Source organism: Maniola hyperantus, chromosome 26 (genome assembly GCF_902806685.2).
Source record: "Maniola hyperantus chromosome 26, iAphHyp1.2, whole genome shotgun sequence".
Lineage (NCBI taxonomy): Eukaryota > Metazoa > Arthropoda > Insecta > Lepidoptera > Nymphalidae > Maniola > Maniola hyperantus.
This window is the reverse complement of record NC_048561.1, coordinates 6,554,860-6,579,961: the sequence shown is the minus strand read 5'-3', so window position 1 is coordinate 6,579,961 and position 25,102 is coordinate 6,554,860. Positions and strand designations below refer to the sequence as shown.

Genomic DNA, 25,102 nt, shown 5'->3' with positions numbered 1-25,102 from the left:
GGTGACTGACTGACTGACTGACTGAATGACTGACTGACTGAATGACTGACTGACTGACTGACTGACTGACTGACTGACTGACTGATCTATCAACACACAGCTCAAACTACTGGACGGATCGGGCTGAAATTTGGCATGCAGATAGCTATTATGACGTAGTCATCCGCTAAGAAAGGATTTTTGAAAATTCAACTCCTAAGGGGGTGAAATAGGGTTTTGAAATTTTGTAGTCCACGCGGACGAAGTCGCGAGCATAAGCTAGTAAGATATAAAATAAATAAAAATAAATAAAATAAGGGTTCGGTTTTTGCCATTCGGCTACGGAACCCTAAAAAGAAAAATACTTACTGTCATTTCCATTCCAGCTCTCAAACCTGGTCTGGTTGACGTGTGTCGCATACACCGTGTATTTGCCGATTTTCACTACTAAGTCAATATGGACCTGAAATTAAATTATTAGTTTACTACTGTTAAAATTATGGGCCTTCAAGAATCCCGTGGAAACTATGATTTTCTGGGATAAAGTAGTAGCCTATGTCCTTCCCCGGCATATAAGCTAACTCTGTACCAAATTTCATCAAAATTGGTTAAACTGTTGGGCCGTGAAAAGCTAGCAAACAGACAGACACACTTTCGCATTTATAATTTTACTCCACGCGGACGAAGTCGTGGGCATCAGCCCACGACTTCGTCCGCGTGGAGTTAGGTTATTCAAAAATCCCGTGGGAACTTTTTGATTTTCCGAGGTAAAAAGTAGCCTATGTCACTCTCCAGGTCTTTATCTATACCCATGCAAAAAATCACGTCAACCCGTTGCACCGTTACGACGTGATTGAAGGACAAACCAACAAACACTCTTTCGTATTTATAATAAGGGTAGGTACTGAAGTATGGATTATGTACTTTACCTAAATCTGGTAGAAAATAAATGAAAGTTTGTTTAATTTCTTCATTAGAGAAATAAATTATAATGTTCTCCTGGCCGCAGTTCAGCTTCATCTATAGACCAGACCAGACTAGACTGGACCAGATAACCACCAGACCAACGAGGCAATCATTAGATAAAAATATAATAATTTATGTTGACAATTTATGGTTAACAACAGATAATCATGCAAACTCATATAATTGCAAGATAAACCGGCCAAGCGCGAGTAGGACTCGCACACGGAAGGTTCCGTGCAAGATATTTTTAACACTGCAAGATATGATAACAGCGCCATCTGTATGTTATTTGATAAACTTATTTTAATTTATCAAATCACATATAGATGGCACTGTTATTAAAATTTCGTGAACACATTTTAATTTTTTTTGTGATGTAACCACAAATTCACTGTTTTCGGATTTATACCTTGGCAAGTACTATAAGATCTACATACCTACCAAATTTCATGATTCTAGGTCAAAGGGAAGTACCCTATAGGTTTTCTTGACACACACAACGGACAGAAGGACAGACATACAGACAACAAAGTGATCCTATAAGGGTTCCTTTTTTCCTTTTGTGGTACGGAAACCTAAAAATAAAGAAATCTTACTTCTTCCGGTGTTTTCAAGGTCCATTTCAGCCTTTCTAAGACCCTCAACAATTTCCCTGAAGTCATCTCATTGACTTTCAAATTGTGCATCTTCTTGTACAGGTTTGATGATACACCTTCCGCGATTACATACATCTGTGAAGAAAATAATTAAATTTATATTGCGAGTACAGTAAAATAAATAAAATAAATAAATAAACAGCTTTTATTATTCCTTACATGCACATACTTAATTTTACTTAGTTTTTAATTTTTATCTTATTATTAACATTATATTATATATATACAATTACTTTTAATTTTTTCTTATTATTATAAATTATTTATTTATTTAAGTATGTAGTTATTTACAATTGCAGGTGCTACCTGGCTTGGACCCACTCACGAAATCTCTTATATATACTTTTTTTACATATATATACATTTAATAGTTTACATATAGTTATGTTTTTAGTAGGTAATTAGTAGGTGATTATATTCTGAATTTCTTGTAAGGACCGCCTTATGCGGTAAAAGCCTCCTCCAAGACTTTCCATCTGACCCGATCTCTAGCCAGCCTTGTCCAGACTCTCCCTGCTACCTTTACAATGGCATCATCCCATCTAGTAAATGGTCTGCCTCGTTTCCTTTTCCTTCCAAGTGGGTACCAGTTGGTTGTTATTTTTGTCCAATTCCATTTGGATTTAAGTAAAATCTTTTTTGTCTTTTGCTTGGGTGCGGTGTCTTATTTCTGAATTCTTTATTCGATCTTTTAGTTTGATTCCTAGATAGCTTCTCTCGATTCTTCTTTGCGTTGTTTGCATTTTGTAAAGTAGATTCTTTGTAAGCGTCCAGGTTTGGCAGGCGTATGTTAAGCATGGAGTTAGACATACTTCCATAGCCTTCGTTTTCAATTTAATGGGAATCGTACCTTTGAATATTTCTCTCATGTAGTAGTACAGTACGTGGCCGAAAGTAATGTACATAGGCCTTTAGAATGACATTTCGGTTTTGTAGAGCGTTGTCTCTATCACTCATACGTATATTATGACATTTTGTCAGTCTCAACGACAGGGACAACGCTCTATAAATCTTCTATCTCCTTCTAAAGGTACTGTACCTCCTAGTCATTCAATTCCTCTCTGGTTCACGTAACCAACTTGAGGAATAGGGTACTTGGGGAAACTTGATGGTCACCTTTCTAGCACCTTGGGATCCCAACGTTCATAGATATATACCAGATATGCAACTAGCGTGGCTGTCTCAGCCCCTCTCCCGGGGGCAGGGTTGGGGGCGGTAGTGGGGTGCGGGGGCAGGGGGGCTTGGTCTGGGGAACCCAACTTCGCTACCCGTTGAGCTTAGATGTCTCCCATGATGATATGAAGTTCTACTTATAAAAGCAGTATAGATCTAGTAGGGAGGGGGTGGGGCGGAAGAAGGGGGGGTAGTCCTTAGGAACCCAACTTGAATGAAGTTCTACAACCAAGGTCTTTCCTTCCCGCTGGATGCTATGCAACCCTACTTTCATCTGGATGCTATAAAGTTCAACTTACAGAAGCAGTATAGACCAGGCTTCCAGCGCTGGACACGGTGATGCCAGCAAGACTTGGGGCTGGAGTGTCTCCAACGCTGATCATCTGCAGCCAGGGTCCCTGCTTCCCGCTGGATGCTATGTAGTTATTGGTACCCCAGTATGTCGTATCCGGATTCTTGACTTCTTTTGAGATGAACGGTATCAAGTCTTTTCTGAAAAAGAAAAATTAGAGAAGGAATTAGGAAGGGAGATTACAAGAGACAACTTGAGCGTAGCGAGCGTAAAATCTTTCTTATTTTAAAGTTATTATAACAATTAATCTTATTTGAAAGTGGAAATTCCATGAAAGAAAAAAGACTTCATGGTCTTCTGTTTGTCATGGTATTCTGTTTGAATAGTTCTCAATTAGCATATTCCCTAAGAGTAGGGGTTGAATTTTCAAAAATCCTTTCTTAGCGGATGTTTACGTCATAAAAGCTATCTGTATGCCAAAATTCAGCCCGACCGACGTAGCTTAAACTGCGCGTTGATAGATCAGTCAGTCAGCTTTTCCACATACTTTATATACATAGATAGATATGATAGCCTCCTAGTCAAGGCCTAGTCTATAAATTAAAAAAAATATACTTACAGATTAGGAGTATATCTAGGGTGAGCACTATTCTCCAAGCTCTTGATGGTCGTATACCAGAACCTCTGCAACTCCTTGCTACTCGACGACGCTATGAAGTTATGGATGAAAGACAGCAGTCTCTCTTCCACGTAGTTGTTGAAGAGGATTTCGTTCAGTGCCGCTATCCTGAGCTGAATGTGTTCCTCTTCATCCAGAAGCATTGGAAGTAGTTTCTCTTCCCCCTGGAAATAGTTATTTTGTTATGCAAGGCTGCAAAGTTGTTATTTTGTCGCGAGAGTTTGTATAGAATTCCGAGCCAACGATTCGCTCGCGGTTCAAAAATAGAATCCTGAGCGTAGCGAGGAGTCAAAAGATTCGAGCGCAAATAAATTTGCAGCCGTGCGAAACACACAACCTTTCATCTCACTACAGCGAGGAAAACGATACTTGATACAAGTCCCGCAAATTGCTATTGCGCTGGAACCATGTCTCATTAACATCGAAATGACGTTATTTTGTCGTCAGCCGAATAGAATAGAATAGAATAGAATGTTTTTTTTATTCATGTAAACTTTTTAAAAGTAAATAAATATACCAAATAAAATATACCATCAGCTCGAAACTTCAGTCTAGTGCTGACGTCACAAAATGGCAGCCACGCGTATTAGCAATTTGCGGGACTTATACAACAGGCGCCAGTACCGCGGAGGTTTTAGTAAGAAGTTTCTGCACAAGTCAGACCGTGAGAGATATTCTAATTTAAGAAGATTCTATGGATAAAGTTTTTTTCGGGCGCGTTCAGAATTCAAAGAATAATGAGTAATATATGGAGCTGGAGCCCCTCTCAAATATTTTTGTGTCTAGCTGAAACTTTACAAATCCAACGATCCCTTGCCTTTCCGAGAAGAACCAGCAAATGGCTGCTGTTAAAAGAAGAAAGAAGAACTCACGCTATAATTCCAGTTACAAGAAAGCGAAGCCCAAAGTCTTTCGTGTCGATCTCGTGTCTTGTCGCTGTAGATGGTGCTGGTGTAAGATGCTGCGGAGTGGCCCAGGTTGCACAGACCTTGTAGCCATATCATGCGGTCCAGGTATTGGGGACATTCTGAAAATTTAAGGGGATTCATTAAAAATTCTGGGAGGACAGTTTCTAAAATCGACAAATTGGGATGATGCAAAAAAACCGGCCAAGTGCGAGTCAGGCTCGCGCAACGAGTGTTCCGTACTACAGTCGTATTTTTTAAACATTGTGCATGATAATTCAAAAACTATGATGCATAAAAATAAATTAAATCTGTTTTAGAATATCATACAGGTGAAGACCTTTCATATGATACCCCACTTGATATAGTTATCTTACTTCGAAAATTTAAAATACTAATTATTAGTTCATGACCACAATTCAATTTTTTTTGTGTTATGTAACCACAAATTCACGGTTTTCAGAGTTTTCCCATTATGTCTGCTATAATACCTACCTACCTGCCAAATTTCATGATTCTAGGTCAACGGGAAGTACCCTGTAGGTTTCTTGACAGACAGAAAAGTGATCCTATAAGCGTTCTGTTTTTCCTTTTGAGGTACGGAACCCTAAAAATTATACTAACCACTATACATCCTAAAGTACTTCACGACAATGTTGTCAAAGTAGTCTCTCTTGACACCATACACCTTTGACACCAGTATCGCGAACGTCAATATCCCCGCGTGCCGGATGTCCTGGGAGAAGTCCATGCTCAGCTTGCTGAACGTCTCCAACTCCTCGAGGAGGCCTTGGCTTTTGACGTCCACGTTAAAAGGAAGTTTCCGGATGAGGGATAGTAGAGTGACGTCTTCTATTTTTTCCTAAAATGTTTCAGTATCACCTTAAATTACGGTTGAGGCTCAGCGAAAATAATATTAATAATAATAAATAATATTTCTTATCTTTGTGTGTGTTCTTTTTGGGAATTAAACGTCGTTAAATTAAACAGCTGAAGGAAATCAATAGACCTACTGATATTATCCTCCCGTCTACCTCTAATTAGTTAAATTTTAAGAACACCTTGAAATTCATGAATACCATAAAATTAAAAAAAGAGTGATATCACTTATAAGTGATGGAAGTGCAAGATACCTTACTTAACTCGGACGATTACAAATTCTTAATCATTCTTTAGTCTTATTTTGATATCGTGAATTAATAATAAAAAACAAGAAACTTGTGTTTTTTCTTAAATAATGTATAATTATGATAAAATACATTTTATTTTTCCCATACTAAGTAATATTTTATATAAAATTTACATAATATCATCTGTATAACTATGAAATGAAACTGGCCCAAATTGTCGACCCTGGGGGACACCTCTTTATTGTTAACGTACCCGTTCTTCGACGACGAGGTATCTAATCAGCCTGACACAATCATCGCTTCGAGCATGTGGCAACACTTCTAGGAAGATGTTCCTTGCAGTTTCTAGGTCATAACTAGTGCCTAGTACTAGACCTCCGAAGAGTTTCACCAGAGATTCGTACGATAAATGTGATATTGTGCTGAAAAGAAAGTAAAGAAATTAAAATTGAATGTTACACAAATTGATCGTTGGTTTACATAATATAAATGAACTTCGTTTTTTATACCAGCTAACAAATAAATACCCATTTGTTAGATTAGAATATTCTGGACATAATAATGTAATTTTTTTTTAAAGAATATTAGCCATATTAAATGACTAATATTCCCATTTCCTCTCCAATTAAGCGTCAGGCTTGTGCTAGGAGTAGGTACGACAATAGTGCAACGGGCGGGGTTTGAACCGTCGACTTTTCGGTTTTCAGTCCACTCCTATACCGGTTGAGCTATTGAGGCTCTAATTATTTAAGAAAAACTATATTTATTCTAAAAACCGGTCGAGTGCGAGTCAGACTAGCGCACGAAGGGTTCCGTGCTATCGTACAAGATATTTTAACATTTTTATGTGCAACACTGCAAGATTTTATTTTATCAAATCACGTATAGATGGCGCTGTCAGTAAAATGTGTTCACGGCAAACGTAAACACATTTTAATTTTTTTGTGATGTAACCACAAATTCACGGTGTTCGGATATATTCCTTTACTTGTTCTATAAGATCTACCTATCTACCAAATATCATGATTCTAGGTCAACGGGAAGTACCCTATAGGTTTTCTTGACAGACACGACGACGGACAGACGGACATACGGACAGATGGTCAGACAGACAGACAGACAACAAAGTGATCCTATAAGGGTTCCGTTTTTCCTTTTGAGGTACGGAACCCTAAAAAAAGTGAAATTCAAGATATTTCCAAATATTATATTAAGTCCTTGGTTTTGAAAATGATGACATTTTTGTAATCGGCACCCAGTCTAAGTAATACCCAGTCTAAGTAATACCCAGTCTAAGTAAGACTTACTTTAGAAGATCAACGAAATCCAAGCTGTGTATGAGGCTTGCATTTCTCACGATATTGTCTGCATCGATACCTTTTCTTGCAATTTTGAGAAGAATCTGAAAAAAAATTCAAATTGTTTGAAAACATCTGAAGGTCCGAATTTGACCTCTCCGTGTTCTCCATACCTCGGAGAATACGTTAAGGCGATATGCGTCCCAGAAGCGGTGTTGAGAGACATTTCAATCAAGTTTTCGCCTCAAAAACTACAAATTTGTTTATTTATTTTTTAATATGATAAAAACTAAAGATATCCTTTAGTGAATTACGAGAGCCAAAACACGATTGCATTGGCACAATTTGGCTAGACACAAAAAAAATCTCGAAATTTCTCCCAAAATACGCATTTTTACACGACCATTAGGAGAAAAATCAGTTTTATTCGATTGATATAAAACCAATTTTAATAAAATTTCATATTTACGTTCAACGTTTAATACACTATGGGATTACGGTATTATTTTATTATTATTATAACAGAGCACATAGAATTTTAAATATAAATATTTATAACAAGCGTGCAACTTTGCGCTCGAGCGGCCCAGACTACCGCTCCCGAGTCCCGCAAGGTGATTGCGTATCTCGCGACAGGCTTGCGACAGACGTAAATCTCGCGATCATTGCTGTCAAACGTCACACGTAACAGCGGCTACAGAGAGACAGCAATAGCCACAAAGCAACATAAGAAGAAGAAGAGAGACAGCAAATGAACTATCGCATCGCTACTGCTGTCGCGTTGCTGTCGCTACTGCAACGTTTTACGTAATCACCCCGCCGCCGGTCACCCGCAACGCGTCTTAGAGAGCACCCGTGTACAACTTCAATCCCATTTCGCCTTAAGCTTAAGCCGTTGGTCCCAGAGATAGTACAGTAAATAAAACCGTTTTGTTTGGTCAACTTCGCACTAAATTTCCGATGTGGAGCTTCGATCGCAATCTTGAAGGAAAGTTTTTGGCCGATATCTCGAAAACTATCCACTTTAGGGTAAAAATTATATAAACCATTATTGTAGAAAATAAAATTTTACATCTTTGATATCTTGTAAACCGTTTTGTAAAACTTACCGTTTACGATTTATGGCTGATTTAATGAACCGGTTTTTCCAATATTTTAAAAGTTATCGGCCGAAATAGAAAAACCGGTTCATTCAATCGGCCATAAATCGTAAACGGTAAATTTTTACAAAAAGTTTACAGAAAACAAAAGATTCGAAATTTTATTTTCTACAATAATAGTTTAAATAATTTTTGTCCTAAAGTGGATAGTTTCCGAGATATCAGCCAAAAACTTTCCCTCAAGATTGCGATCGTAGCTCCACCTGGATCTGTCAGCATTTTGTCATTTTATGGTCAGGGTTAAATGCTCTATTTACTGGACTAAAATCTCATAAGTAAATACTAGAACAACAACAAAGGAGGCTGAGCTTCCTTACCTCATACGTTTTATTCTTCAGCTCACCCTGAGAGATCTGCCGAATGCCATTGGTCCAGTCCTCATAACTCCCTGGTACATACTCCAAACTGGTTTCTGTCACGTTGAGTTTCTCAACCGTTACCGGGGGGAAATCCGATTCGTAATAAAGGGATAACCTACGAAAAATAACAATACGAATAATACCGTTTCTTCCGTACCTCAAAAGGAAAAACGGAACCCTTATAGGATCACTTTGTTGTCTGTCTGTCAAGAAACCTACAGGGTACTTCCCGTTGACCTAGAATTATGAAATTTGGCAGGTAGGTATTCTTATAGCAGACATTCGGGGAAAAATCTGATAACCGTGAATATGTGGTTACATCACACAAAAAAAAAATTGTGGTCATGAACTAATAATAGTATTTTCAATTTTCGAAGTAAGATAACTATATCAAGTGGGGTATCATATGAAAGGTCTTCACCTGTACATTCTAAAACAGATTTTTATTTATTTTTATGCATCATAGTTTTTGATTTATCGTGCAAAATGTCGAAGAAATACGACTGTAGTACGGAACCCTCGGTGCACGAGCCTGATGCGCATTATCCAGTTTTTTTAATAAAAACTCAAAATCAGCTTCATTGACATGCGCTTCCGCAGATTTTTTAAAGTCTGCCAATCCGCAGCATGGTAGACTATGGCCATAACCCTTCTTACTCTGAGAGGAGACCCCTGCTCTGTAGTGAGCCGGTCGTGGGTTGGTCATGATGATGATGATGATGATGAAAAACTTACTCAGTCCTCACAGACAACACATGGCCATTGGTCCTGTATCGAAAGGCTCCGTTCATGGTCATGCTGCTCAACCCTTTGTCGCTTAGTTCGTAAACTCGCTCGGCTGTGGTGACACTCTCCAGCTGAAATAAAAACAATACCATTCCAATTGAATTCCAGTGGAATTCCAGTCTAGGATAGTGACTTTTGCTTTTTTATGTACAGTGCGACAAGGCCCTCTTGGCACTTGAATGACATTGACAGGGGGGCGCTGTTGGAGAACAAAGGCTTAGAATATTCAAACAAGAACAAAGGGGACACTTGACGGCAACGTTAATTCCGATTTTCGCCACGCGTCAAGATAGACGTGTCGCCCTGTAGTGTAGTAACCTAACTGGTAATGTGTGGTACAGCTTTAAAAAATAAACGTTTTTCTTCTTCTTCTTCTTCTTCTTCTTCTAGTAGCACCAATTTATTCAAAGAAAAAAGCCAATTATTGTGTTCCCTTGTACCACGTATTTGGTTTCATAGCAAAATCATCCTAATTCTAATATCCTAATCCGAATAATATTATTAATGTGAAAGTTTGGATGTTTGTTACTCAATCACGCAAAAACTACTGGACGGATTTTGCTGAAATTTGGTATGGAGATAGATTTTACCCTCGATTAACACATGAGCTACTTTTTATCCCGGAAAATCAAAGAGTTCCCACGGGATTTTTAAAAAACCTAATTCCACGTGGACGAAGTCGCGGACATCAGCAAGTAATCAATAATTCTTACAGTGTAACGATGGTCGTTCATCATCCAAGGCACCGAGCTCCACATGTCTGGGAAGATCTTATGGTATCGGTCCACGGACGCTAGATATTTCCTGATTGTGTTCCCTTGTACCACGTATTTGGTCTCACAATAATTGTTGTATAGACAAGGCTGCAAAAGTAACAAAAAAAAAAACAAAAAATATAACTTCTTCATCTCCAAGCTTTTCATAATCATCATCATGATCAACCCATTGCCATCTCATTACTGAGCACGGGTCTCGCCTGGTGGTAAGTCTAAGATGGAAGCGGGCTAACCTGGAAGGGGTATGGCGCCCCTTTGGTTTCTACACGGCATCGTACCGGAACGCTAAATCACTTGGCGGCACGGCTTTACCGTTAGGGTGGTAACTAGCCACGACCGAAGCCTCTCACCAGACCAGACCAGAAATTTAGAAATTATAAAATTCAAAACCCCTGCCAGGAATCGAACCCGGGACCTCCCACTAATAAGACCACAGTGCTTATCACTGCGCCAAGGACGTCGCAGAATCTTTAATATTATTAGAGAAGATAGAGAAGAACTTGTAGGGAGTCAAGAAGGCGCCCCGGGAAAACGCCAAGAGCAAGTACCGAACGGGCGCCCTCTCGCGATTCGGCCCATATAACCGCGAGGTTGGTGGAACCATGGCAGGTGGTGGGTTGTCTTGTACTTGATTCAAGGTACCATAGTATATTATGGACTTTACTTTTAAGTCCCGGACTCCACCAGAACGGAAACGAGACGAGAGGAGAGGAGATGTGACTTAAACTCCTGCGCTCCGCCTATGGAAGGTGCGAAAGTCATTTGTGGGAATGAGTGTAATATTTTATAATAAAATTCCACAAGCAATTTTAGACTTGCCTTTACACAAGTTTAAAAAATGTGTTAAAAGTATGCTCCTAAAAAAAGCATATTATACAGTCGCAGACTATGTAAACGATAAAAAAGCTTGGATTTGACTCGCTCCAGCAATGCACGGGGCTGCAATGGCTTGTATAGTACGGTATAATAACATTGTAAATTGAAAAATTAAAAAGAGCAACCGCCGAGTTTCTTGCTGGTTCTTCTCGGTAGGAACGGCATTCCGAACCAGTGGTAAATTAAACCTGACTATTCATAAGCACTTTTAAAAAGTTTACATGAATAAAAAAACATTCTATTCTATTCTATTCTAAAAAAACAACCAATAGAATTTCGTTATTACCGCATCTCGTCTCCGCTATGCTTCAGTGGATACCACTGAGTGGACATGTATCATATTTGTACAGCACGATCGATGCGGAGATGTAAGCTGTAGCTCGCAAGCTGGCGACGGCGCGTAGCGGAGACGAGATGAAATGTGAGCCGCGTGCAGTGAGCGGCGTCAATTCTGCTTCTTAAGGGGACTCAGTTCAGTGCTTTCTTCATACAAACGTAGGAGGGAAATTACAACAATATTCGATATTGTACACACAAAACTAAGAATTATATCGATTTATCTCGTCATTATCTAGGTTTATTGATATATAAAACATTGAAAAAAGTATTGATTTAAAAGTTACGAGGCTCAAAAGATTCCTATTTTAACACTAAATTAATGACAACTTTGGGCGTAAATAAATAAGATTAGGGATATGAAAATTCTAAAACAATTTATCATTAGACGTAGTTTATTTATTCATTAGTTGAAATAATTTTACTTTGCAAACATAAATTCAGCAGTTTTTTCTCAAAAATACTTTTCCTGAACCCTTTTCGCGCGCTTGATTTCGGTGAAAATCATCGTGCCTCTCAAATTTCACATACAATGTCAAGTGAAAAGCAAACATGTTACCCACGTGCGCTGCCAATTTCGGTCGAGCGTCCTGCGTCACCTTAAGACTCTAGTTCTTCTTCTTCAAGTAAAAGAAGATACAGTTTTTGTAATAGTGACATGACTGAGACGCCTGCCTTTCGTGTCAGATCGCGCTAAACTGTGCGTTCACTCGACATCTAACGCTCGCCGCACGCAGTTCAGTTTCGCTCTAGTCAGCACACATCGCTCTAGTCTAGCCAGTACGCATCTCCGCACAGCTTCGGTGGAGGTGGTGGGACCATAGAGCAGAAACAAAGAGGAGATGTTGTATTAAGATTTCCCTATGAAATATCGAGTGACATTTTGCGGGGTGAGGGGTTGTGGAACGCCGCCCACTTCTCAATTTTCCATCTGCGGGTTAGTAGCAAAACTACTCGCTTAGCGACCTAACATCGATATATTGATGTCACTACATAGTTCAGCTATCTCACACTAGATGTCAATAATCTAGAACTATTTTAATAATTACGTATAAAATTACTTACAAATGAAATGTGATACCATTCATAGCATCAGAACGTCTGTCTGAATAACTTTGACACGATAAAACACAACACTTCATCCTTTTGTTCTTAAAAACGCGAAAACACACCGATAATACGAGTCTCAATATATGTGAACCTGACGAACGCAGACAGCATACTAACTAAGGCCCCGCCCACAGTGATGACGTCAGGACCTAGTTGAAAATCACAGTGCACAGTTGCTTAGGCCAACTCCTCTTTGTTTCTGCTCTATGGGTGGGACTCATAACAGGGCATAGCCCACTAAACAAACACCTTTTCGTTATAGGTGTCACCGACAGTCCTCTGTGCAGGGCCTGCATGGAGGTTGATGAAACACAGACGCACGTACTCCTGGAGTGCACGGGCGTAGTAGAGCAACGCGAACGCCATTTAGGTTCCCCGACCTCACTCCAAGAAGCCCTCGGCAACCTGGGCGGTCTACTCGGCTTCTGGAGCGAGCTTGGATGGCTGGAGTGAAGACTTCAGCGGGGAGGGGCGATGCACGCACAACAGACGGAAACGTTTAAGTGCGGAAACCAGCCCAGAATGAAGAAAGAAAGAAAGACAGCTTCGGTGGATACACCCTTGCTGAAAAACATCTCTTCTCGTATTCGCTTCAGACATCTCCGCACATCTCCGCTCTGGTGGAGTCCGGGCTTTAAACTTAACCGGCTTTAACGTATTCATTAATTACAAAATCAATTTAATAACTACAGAGTTCGTATACCTCTTCAGTATAAGCGCCATTTGCGCCACTTTTGAGTTGAAAGTTAGCAGATATGCCTCTCTTCATGTTGCTCGACCACACTGGCTCTTCGCCTATGTACATCATATTTATTAGACCATCCTCCTGAAAAATATTCAATCTCACGTACATACTCATACATCTATACTAATAAATAAAATCCAAGTGTCTGTTTGTAGAATCGAAATAACTACCCTCGTATTTGAACTGCACCATACCTGAATTAACGTTTCTAAAATTTTTGTGTCTGTTTGAACGGGCTAATCTTCGAAACGGCTAAACCTATTTTGACGGGACTTTCACAAGCAAGTAGAGGATTAATCAGGGAGTAACATAGACTACTTTTTTAACCGACTTTCATAAAAGGAGGAGTTGTGTTTTTCTACCTAAATGCACCGAAATCTCCGAGATTACTGAACTGTCTGTTACGACTATTTAACTGCCGGTAACTATACTAAAGAACTTTTAGGTTTAAAGACTTTATTTTCTCAAAAAAGAACAAAAGTTCACTTACATGAGAACATAAAATATATAGAAGAAAATATTATTTAAGATACGGTGAATTTATACAATAATAAAACTTATATATATTTTAAAACTATAGTTTGACAATATTTTTTTAATTTTGCTTTAAATTTTGGAAAAGATTTTTCGTTAAAAATGTCTTTCGGCAAGTTATTATATAGTAGCACTCCCTCAAGCTGTATAGTTTTCATCCCACAATTAGTCCTAGCTTTAGTTAATTGTAGTTTATGTTTGTTCCGTGTACCATGTCTATGAGATTTTGTCTTAAAAGTGATTTGTGTATGTACGGACTCTAAGAGTATTTTTCTAACTAGTATGCATGTTTTGTATTTGTATAATTGACTAATAGATAGTTGATCAGTTTTCTTATATAATTCTTTGGTCGGGAAGCGATAGTCTAGTTGGAATAAAACTTTTAACAATTTGTTTTGTGATATTTGAAGATCCTTTAAATTAGTTTTATATGCACATCCCCAAATCTCTATTAAGTATTCTAGTAAAGGCTTGGCTAGTCAGTTACAAGTCCTTACTTTGTACTCCAACTCCCAAGGTAGTTTCAGGTAATTTGCTGCTTCCGCTGACTGATATGATGAATAACCAGAGTTATGGCTGAATGTTGAAGTCTGAAATGTAACCAGAGTTATTTTTAGTTTTACTGGTAAAACCAACCCAGTATATTTTTAGTTTTCCGTACCTCAAAAGGAAAAACGGAACCCTTATAGGATCACTTTGTTGTCTGTCTGTCTCGTCTGTCTGTCAAGAAACCTACACGGTACTTCCCGTTGACCTAGAATCATGAAATTTGCCAGGTAGGTAGGTCTTTTAGCAAAATATGTAGTACTTACAATAAAAAAACAAATATAAATGACTACGACAGAAAATTTTAAAAATGGTTACACGAGTTCATTAAACTTATAGTTACAATTGTCTCTCGCATCCGTATTAACTTAAATGCACAGTTTACTTTAATGTCCTTGTTTTCTACATTAACCACAATTTTCACTGTCGTAATAATTATTGTCATGCACTAACTTTTCACCAAACAGTTTTTTTTAACTTTAGAGACTTCTCTAACTAAATAATTTTGGCGTGTGGAAGTCCAAGAAATCTATATCCAGCAGTGGACGTCTATCGGTTGTTAATGAAGATGATGATGATTATGGTGATAATGATGATAATGAAGATGATGATGATTATGATGATGATTATGGTGGTGATGATGATGAAATATTTTAAGTAGGTACCTCTAAATCGTCAAGTTTGAGTCGGACCCTCGTAAAGTTATCGTATACGACAACGAGCAGCCTCCCCTCCATACTCCAGTACGAGACGCCGTCGAACGAGCCGGTGGAAACGTTGCTTTTCACCACATAGCTGTACTGCTTTATTTCCGGGAAAAGGTTCTGGATTCCAGCTGAAGTGACCGTCGTGAAAACTGGAATAGAAAAATATAAATAACTAGCTGTCCCAGCGAACTTCGTACCGCTTAACAGTCGATTCTTTTTCAGGCAATTTTTTAAATTTTTCTCTCCGTAAGAACCATCCTCGTACTTCAAGGCATATTATGAAAAAAGAATTAGCGAAATCGGTTCAGCTGTTCTCGAGATTTGCGATCAGCACCACATTCAGCGCTTCATCTAAATATATAAAAGGAAAAGGTGACTGACTGACTGACTGACTGACTGACTGACTGACTGACTGACTGATCTATCAACGCACAGCTCAAACTACTGGACGGATCGGGCTGAAATTTGGCATGAAGATAGCTATTATGACGTAGGCATCCGCTAAGAAAGGATTTTTGAAAATTCAACCCCTAAGGGGGTGAAATAGGGGTTTGAAATTTGTGTAGTCCACGCGGACGAAGTCGCGAGCATAAGCTAGTTTTTATATATAGAGACTAGTTGATGCCCGCGACTTCGTTTGCGAGGATTTAGGTTTTTAAAAATCCCGTGAGAACTCTTTCATTTTCCGGGATAAAAAGTAGCCTATGTCACTCTCCAGGTCTTTAACTATACCCGTGCAAAAAATCACGTCAATCCGTTGCTCCGTTGCGACGTGATTGAAGGACAAACCAACAAACAAACACACTTTCGCATTTATAATAAGTGTAGTGATTATACCTACAATGTCTTTCATGACAGCGTAGCAGTTAGGACATGGGCTTCTTATTCAGGGGGAGGGGGTGGAAGGGGCAGGGGGGAGAGGGTTCAGAAGGTCCCAGGTCCCAGGTCTGCACCTCTAACTTTTATAATCTAGATACCTAAGTACTTACCATTTAAGAATTAGATACCATTTGCTTTAACAATGAAGGAAAACAAAGTGAGGAAACCTAGATGCCAGAGATTTCTCCATATACCTACGGTGTACTTTCGATTTCCCCATTCTCATAGCTAGCCTGATGGGACGGAAATCCGACACGACCGGAGAGAGACCAGCCAGGTCCAACGACTTTACGTGCTCTCCGAAGTACAGGAGTTACACACCACCAACTTCCTAACACCGGGTTTGTACTGAAAGTTTCTTCACGGTTTGACTCAATTTTGGCACGTCCCGGGAATCGAACCCAGAGCCTCGTCATCCGCAGTCGAACATATTACTAGACCAACGAGGCAATAGTAGGATTGATAATATAAAATTAAAGTTACTCACCAGTCAATAAAAGAAAACAATTAAGTCTCATTACGTCCATTATCTATAAGCAAAAATAAACAATATTTGAATAAATACAATTGACAAATCATTTGGCAAATATTTGTTCTAACTAGCAAGTAGGTACAAAACATATGTACGAAAGTAATGTACATCGACCTTTAGAAGGAGATAGCAGATTTGTAGAGCGTTGTCCCTGTCGTTGAGACTGACAAAACGTCATAATATAGGTATGAGTGACAGAGACAACGCTCTACAAAGCTGAAATGTCATTCTAAAGGCCGATGTAAATTACTTTTAGCTGCGTACTGTAACTGATGCCCGCGACTTTGTCAACGTGGAATTAATTTTTTTTTAAATCCCGTAGGAACTCTTTGATTTTCCGTGATAAGAAGTAGCCTATGTCCTTCCCCGGCATGTAAGCTAACTCTGTATTAAGTTTCATCAAAATCGGTTAAACTGTTAGGCCGTGAAAAGCTAGCAGACAGACAGACAGACGGAACACTTTCGCAATTATAATATTAGTATGGATGGATTTACTAAACATCGTTCAGACCAGCAGACCTTGCCGATGCCTTGCGGTACGATAGTAGAAAGGTGAAGGAGGAACCAGCTCGAAAAGTTCTTCTGCACATTCTCCGAAATAATAAGTATATCCTGTAAAATACCGATAGACAGGCAACCTTGCGCCGATGTTCCAAACTTTGAAAATTAGAATTGACCATAGTAAGGCCTCGTTTACGGAGACGCGGGGCGTCACGCGTCGCGTGTGTCGTGGCGTCTCGCGACGCGTCGTACGTTTCTTTTGTTTACGGTGAGGCGGCACTTAGCATCGCACGCGTAATCACAAACATATGCCAATACACGATGTTGTTCATAGAGATGCGAGGCAGGAAGAGTGGCGGCGCCCGCTGCTGTGCCCGCGGCGTTGCACGCGGCGGGCGCGTCTGCGTTATGTGATTTCCAAATAAAGACTGACAGAAGGTTCCGCTGCGGGCATCGCTTCATCGAGAATTGCCGCCGCGTGCGCGATGCATGCACGATGAACGCCGCGTGAGACGCGTCGATGCCATCCGCGGGCTCGACCGCAAAAAACGCTCTATCTCAAACTACCGCGTATAAAATTGCGTCTCCGTAAACGCACTCATACAACGCCATATGTTTAAATTCAGTGCGGGCCGCGCCGCCCATCGCAACGCGCGACGCCCCGCGTCTCCGTAAACGAGGCCTTAAGGTTCGTACGCACCTGAGCGGCGCGGCGCGGCGCTTCAGTCCGACTGCAGAACGCGTCACCTCAGGCCGCTCGACGGTGCCTACCGCACTACAACTTCAGTACGCGGCACCTCGCGTCACTTGCGCGTCACTTTTAAGGTTCGTACGCACCTGAGCGGCGCGGCGCGGCGCTTCAGTCCGACTGCAGAACGCGTCACCTCAGGCCGCTCGACGGTGCCTATCGCACTACAGCTTCAGTACGCGGCAGCTCGCGTCACTTGCGCGTCACTTTTATACCCGTTCGCGTACGAGCAACAACGTCGCAAGATGAGCGACAGTGAAGAGGATTTGATTATTATTTCTTTGTTGTGCAGAAGAAGAACGAATTATCGAAGAGAAAAAACCGGCCAAGTGCGAGTCAGGCTCGCGCAATGAGGGTTCCGTACTACAGTCGTATGAATTCGATAATTCAAAAACTATGATGCATAAAAATAAATAAAAATCTGTTTTAAAATGTACAGGTGAAGACCTTTCATATGATACCCCACTTGGTATAGTCACTCACTTCGAAAGTTGAAAATACTAATTATTAGTTCATGACCACAATTTAATTTTTTTTGTGTGATCTAACCCTAAATTCACGGTTTTCAGATTTTTCCCCAAATGTCAGCTATAAGATCTACCTACCTGCCAAATTTCATGATTCTAGGTCAACGGGAAGTACCCTGTAGGTTTCTTGACAGACAGACGGACAGACAGACAGACAGACAGACAGACAGACAGACAGACAGACAGACAGACAGACAGACAGACAGACAGACAGACAGACAGACAGACAGACAGACAGACAGATAGACAGACAGACAGACAGACAGACAGACAGACAGACAGACAGACAGACAGACAGACAGACAGACAACAAAGTGATCCTATAAGAGTTCCGTTTTTCCTTTTGAGGTACGGAACCCTAAAAAAGAAGAAGAAATGGATTGCTGACATACCAAAGTCACGATATCAAGAAGGATATCACATTTTGTTTCCTCGCCTTCTTAATGACTCTGTACCATTTCACATTTACTTCAGAATGTCGAAGACAAAATTCTTTATGCTATTGCCTAATAGTTTTTGTGGAAATTACATTAGAAACAATAGGTATACCACACAGGTCGGTAATATAATCCTACAAGAAACCTATGTCCAGCAGTGGACATATCTATCGGTTGATGATGATGATGATAGTTTTTATGGAAATTATAAAAAAAAATTTATGCATATCCATACTTATATTATTATCAACGCAAAAGTGTATTTGTCTGTCTATCTACTAGCTTTTCACGGCTCAACAGCTTAACCGAATTTGATGAAATTTGGTACAAAGTTGAATTACATCCCGGGGAAGGACAGGCTACTTTTTATCCTGGAAAATGAAAGAATTTCCACAGGATTGTTAAAGGCCCATTTATATGAAGTTTGGACCAGAGGTAGCTTGCATTCCGGGAATTGACAGAGGTAGGCAACTTTTTATCCCGGAAAATCAAAGAGTTCACACGGGATTAAAAATCTAAAAAAAATGCAACTAGATGATGCCTGCGACTTCGTCCGCGTGGATTTAGATTTTTCTATAGGTGAGCACATTTCCGGGAATTACCTACTAGTACCTATATACCTGAGATAGATTATACCCTGTAGGATAAAAGTAGCCTATGTGTACCTACACATAGGCTAGTTTTATCCCGAAAATCAAAAAGTTTCCACGGGATTTTTAAAAAACCTACATCTACGCGAACGAAGTTGCGGGCATCAGCTAGTCCCTTAGGTTCTGTGGAAATTACATTAGAAAAAGCATTTTCGCAAAATGTCTTTGTTTTATGTGCAATAGAATATATAAAATAGGCAGGTAAACACAGGTACATATTATATCTAAATACCTATATAAAAGAAAAAGGTGACTGACTGACTGATCTATCAACGCACAGCTCAAACTACTTGACGGATCGGGCTGAAATTTGGCATGCTGGCTAGCTAACTAGCTAATATGACGTAGACATCCGCTAAAAAGGGATTTATGAAAATTCAACCCCTAAGGGGGTAAAATAGGGGTTCGAGATTTGTGTAGTCCACGCGGACGACGTCGCGGGCATAAGCTAGTATAATATAAACACAAGTACAACAATAGGTAGGCATATTTCCGAAACTATTAATTCTACCTAGATGAAGTAGGTAGGTATAATATGTACATAATATATTATAGTTATTTAATCAGGATTATTTTTACCATTGATGTTTTCTCATAACGCTCGGAGAGACATTTATACATTTAGACACTGGGAAGGCGGGAAGCCGACATCCTAGGGGTTGGGACCTTTGAGGATATACTTCTAAGAGCATGAGGAACACGTCATGTGTCAAAAATTAAACCTACGTTATTTATTTTGAGGTCTATCTTGCCGATTCTTGCCTGTACTTTAAATACCTAACAAGATGCGCGTGTATCTTATTCGAGCGACGTACGCATACTGAAGCGCCGCGCCGCGCCGCTGGGTATGTCGCACTAGCGTCACTGCACTGCGCGTCGCTTCGGTGCGCTTCAAAATATTCTCTCCAGCCGTGCCGCGCGGCAACGCGCGGTGAAGCGCCGCGCCGCGCCGCTCTAGTGCGATATGCGCCATACAAAATGATAGAAATGATATTTTGAAGCTCTGTGCCGCGACGTGAAGCTCACTGAAGCGCCGCGCCGCGCCGCTCAGGTGCGTACGAACCTTTATACCCGTTCGCGTACGAGCGCGAAGCGCCGCGCCGCGCCGCTGGGTATGTCGCACTAGCGTCACTGCACTGCGCGTCGCTTCGCTGCGCTTCAAAATATTCTCTCCAGCCGTGCCGCGCGGCAACGCGCGGTGAAGCGCTGTGCAGCGCCGCTCTAGTGCGATATGCGCCATACAAAATGATAGAAATGATATTTTGACGCTCTGTGCCGCGACGTGCAGCTCGCTGAAGCGCCGCGCCGCGCCGCTCAGGTGCGTACGAACCTTAACTGTTTATATACTTACAGCAAATATTCTAGCAATTAGATAGTTTCAGTAGATTTTTTAACTTAGGTACATAGTTAATAAATAGATAGGTAATTCGTGCAAAAACTAACTTTACGTATGCTAAATACTTGGACGATCTAACCAAGGCTAAATATTATGTACTGAACTTGCACTAATAAAATAGCTGAAACCAAATGCAATGCAACTCCAAAATTATCGTTTTTTTTTTAAATAAATATTCTTTTATTTGGGACCATAGCGCAAACACAGTACACAATACAAAAACACAGAAACATACAGAAAAAATAACACAAACACTTAGTCCTAAGGGTTTCCTGTAAGTTAGTTAACTCGTATATTTAGTTTTAGGTTCGCATAATAATTATCTTACAAATCCAATAACCAACAAGGGTTCCCCGGGTTGCAAGCTACCTCTGTACCAAATTTCGTCAAAATCGGTTGAACGGTCAAGCCGTGAAAAGCTAGCAGACAGACAGACAGACAGACAGACACACTTTCGCATTTATAATATTAGTATGGATTTTGAATTTATTACCTAATTTGAATAAATTATTTGACTTTGACTTAATCAGTAAGTTTCTGTCGACAATTATATTTTATGTGAACAAACGCCTGCTGTAATTTCTAATATTTTCCATCTTCAAAAAAACATAAGTAAAATAGTACATAATTGTAATAAAAAGTCAAGAAAAGCATGTCCAAGTTCGAGTCAGATTCACGCACTGAGGGTTCTGTACTATAGTCGTAATTTTTTCGACATTTAGAACGATAAATCAAAACTTTTTTTTTTTTTTTTAATAAATACTATTTTTTTTTTAATACAATAAAACTTAAGGCTAGCCTTATCTAATTACTATATAAATCATGACCGCGTGGAATGGTGCCAAGAATACTGGCTGCATTTCCGCGCTGGACAGCCAGGCTGATCCGCTGCGCAAAAAATGAGCCAGCCCTTCTGTCACCAGTTGAGGCTATTAATCGCGGTGAAATGTCTCGTAAAAAATTTTTAGCACTAAGACTCCATGGCCCCAGGGTCTCCACGGCAAACGGCACAAAAATGTAACTCTCTATAAGAGAGGCATACTTGCGCCGCTTGCCGTTTTCAGCTGTTTCTGCTGCGGCTCCCGGTCTTGATGCTGTCTTCCTGATATGACACGGGGCCAATGTGTCAACGCAAGTTGCGTCCCACATTAGCGCCCGTCCCCGTTCCCAGGGAACCAGCGTCAATCCATCAGGTCTCTTGCCATCATCCCGACTAATCCCTGCCGGCTCAATGAGCGCAGGAATATTTATGGTGGCAAGAGCTCTTTTAATTGTATCGTTAAGAGAGCCATGCCTAAACAGCCTACCGGAGCTCCTTTGGCAAGAGAGTCCGTGGATTCCAAATTTATCAACCTCTTTTCCACACGGACATCTGTGCTGATGGCACAGTGGTGTTCCCAATCTGAGACCTAGAGCCACACGAAAAAATCAAAACTATCTAAAAAAATTCAAATACCTTTCTCTTTTTTCCTTTTGAGGTATGGAACCCTAAAAACCAAGAAAAGCCCGTCCAAGAAATTCAAGCTCACGATTAAATTAGGTATTGAACCGAATCTAAGGTCAAAACACGTAAAAGAAATATCAGAATTACCTCATGCACCCACGCAGAAAATGTAAAACACTAGTCTAAAAAAGCACTATATCTAATATCTAACTATAACTATTTCGCCACTTTAAAATCGACTTTTTTTCTAGTTTTCTATAATAAATAGAAAATACTCACTTAATTTTTGTATTAATTACACAGTATTCAGTTTACGTGTAAGACCAACCATTTCTCGTGCGAGAGCCGTATGAATGATTGTAGTTCGCACTATAAGAAAGCTGAGCGGAAATGGGTTGTAACTCCAAAATTGACAGAAAAAAATATTATAATGCTAATAATATTGCTGGTGTAAAAGTATGTCTGTGTGTTATCTTTTTACGGCTCATCCGTTTAACCAATAGGGAGTGTAGTAATAAAATGACGTGATTTTTTTGTATAGCGATAATTTATGGGTCAAGAGTTCATTGTTAAAGACAATAATTTTAAATAATGCATAGGAATAGACATTTTTACATGATGATATATAACAAGACGCTCCAAATCGCTGGCGATCTTTAAAAACCGTGTTAAGAAACACTATCTGTCACTGTAGATTTTCTGCGATAAGAATATGTACAGTTAGCTATGTATTATTGTTTAATTACATTACATTGATTTTATATATTATTTATATATATGTATATATTATATTATATTATACTATATAACATTATATTGTATAGTATGTACCTATTAGAGTGTATGTTTATGTATGCCTATATATCTATTTATATATATATATATATATATATATATAATAACTACATTGCGACTCCCCGTCTTACAGTTCTATAAGTTCTTAAGTATGGGTTGCCTGGAAGAGATCACTTTAGTGATAAGGTCGCTCTTTGTTTTTTAAGTGTATCCTGTATTCTTACTCTCTGTAATTTTAGTAACAATAAAGTTGTTTTAAATTAAATTAAATATTTTAAGAAGGTGAAATGAGATCCCAGCATCTCATTTCACCTTTTTAAAATAATGTTATGTTCAATTAATTTTGCACGCCATGCTTGGCAGGATATGTGACTGGTTTTAAGACCCCATGTAAATAATATACAATATGTACCTACCATATCTGAGCAAAATAAATCTAAATATATAAAAGGAAAAGGTGACTGACTGACTGACTGACTGACTGATTGACTGACTGACTGACTGACTGATCTATCAACGCACAGCTCAAACTACTGGACGGATCGAACTGAAATTTGGCATGCAGATAGCTATTATGACGTAGGCATCCGCTAAGAAAGGATTTTTGGAAATTCAACTCCTAAGGGGGTGAAATAAGGGTTTGAAATTTGTGTAGTCCACGCGGACGAAGTCGCGAGCATAAGCTAGTAAATCATTATGATTAAATGATTATGACTCATTTGCACACTTTTGAGAACATTATGGAGAATACCAAAGCGGAATATTTAAACCTAAATTATCAGAATCTTCAATTTTGGAGTTGCAACGCTATTCAACGAGTCTTATCTACGGGCGTTGACAACCCATTTGCCCCTTGACCTATTGAATTAAAGATTCATTAACAACTAACCATTATAAGATGAACTGTCATAATGTGTTTTTGCACTCATTTTTGACCGACCGACGTTGGGGTCCCAAGGTGCTGGAATGGGGACCTCGCATCGGAAGACGCAGTGTTGGAAGACCGGTGGACGGACGACATCAGACGAGTCACAGGGAGCCGCTGGATTCAGGCGGCGCAAGTCCGTGGCGTGTAGAAGTCCCTATACAAGAGACCTATGTCCAGCATTTGCGTATATCGGTTGATGATGATGACTCATTTTGGATCTGCCAATTTTTGTAGGTACTAGGTACGTTGACTCTTTTTTATTTATTTATCAGATACAAGTTAGCCCTTGACTGCAATCTCGCCTGGTGGTAAGTGACGATGCAGTCTAATATGGAAGCGGGCTAACCTGGGAGAGGTATGGCAGTTTTTAATAAACCCATGCCATTTGGTTTCTACACGGCATCGTATCGGAACGCTAAATCGCTTGGCGGCACGGCTTCGCCGGTAGGGTGGTAACTAGCCACGGCCGAAGCCTCCCACCAGACCAGACCAGAAATTTAGAAATTCCAAACCCCTGCCAGGAATCGAACCCGGGACCTCCCACTAATAAGACCACTAAGCTAGTGTCAATATAAGTATCTACTAAGCACAAAGTACGAAAAAAATAAATACAAATACAAAACCGGCCAAGTGCGTGGCGGGCCACGCGCAGTGTAGGGTTCCGTAGTCACAATCCTCGAAAAACAGAAATAAATGACTAATAAAAATTAGCACTTTAAAACATCATATTTACAAACGGATCTAGAAATCGACAAATGATGTTCCAACACCCACAGTATTTTTAAAAGACCTATTCAACGATACCCCACACTATGGGGTAGACGAGAAAAAAAAACCGGCCAAGTGCGAGTCAGGCTCGCGCAATGAGGGTTCCGTACTACAGTCGTATTTTTTCGACATTTTGCACGATAATTCAAAAACTATGATGCATAAAAATAAATAAAAATCTGTTTTAGAATGTACTGGTGAAGACCTTTCATATGATACCCCACTTGATATAGTCACTCACTTCGAAAGTTTAAAATACTAATTATTAGTTCATGACCACAATTTAATTTTTTTGTGTGATCCAACCCTAAATTCGCGGTTTTCAGATTTTTCCCCAAATGTCAGCTATAAGATCTACCTACCTGCCAAATTTCATGATTCTAGGTCAACGGGAAGTACCCTGTAGGTTTCTTGACAGACAGACAGACTGACAGACAGACAGACAACAAAGTGATTCTATAAGGGTTCCGTTTTTCCTTTTGAG

At 39.7% G+C, this 25,102-nt stretch overlaps 1 protein-coding gene across 1 annotated transcript in view; it reads right to left on the bottom strand.

The window, feature by feature from the left end:
* Positions 1-22,470, bottom strand: part of cv-d (crossveinless d) — a 43,436-nt gene extending 20,966 nt beyond the window's left edge. The window contains exons 1-16 of the mRNA XM_034982165.2: positions 22,407-22,470; positions 16,380-16,422; positions 14,972-15,162; positions 14,258-14,350; positions 13,185-13,307; positions 10,097-10,246; positions 9,333-9,454; positions 8,556-8,712; positions 7,088-7,182; positions 6,034-6,202; positions 5,275-5,512; positions 4,618-4,772; positions 3,686-3,909; positions 3,074-3,266; positions 1,542-1,676; positions 349-442 (exon numbers count right to left, since the gene is read on the bottom strand). Of these exons, the coding sequence (XP_034838056.1) occupies positions 349-442; positions 1,542-1,676; positions 3,074-3,266; positions 3,686-3,909; positions 4,618-4,772; positions 5,275-5,512; positions 6,034-6,202; positions 7,088-7,182; positions 8,556-8,712; positions 9,333-9,454; positions 10,097-10,246; positions 13,185-13,307; positions 14,258-14,350; positions 14,972-15,162; positions 16,380-16,419 (2,179 nt within the window). The 5' untranslated portion in view covers positions 16,420-16,422; positions 22,407-22,470. The remainder of the gene's footprint in view (positions 1-348; positions 443-1,541; positions 1,677-3,073; positions 3,267-3,685; positions 3,910-4,617; positions 4,773-5,274; positions 5,513-6,033; positions 6,203-7,087; positions 7,183-8,555; positions 8,713-9,332; positions 9,455-10,096; positions 10,247-13,184; positions 13,308-14,257; positions 14,351-14,971; positions 15,163-16,379; positions 16,423-22,406) is intronic.
* Between the last annotated feature and the right edge of the window lie 2,632 nt (positions 22,471-25,102).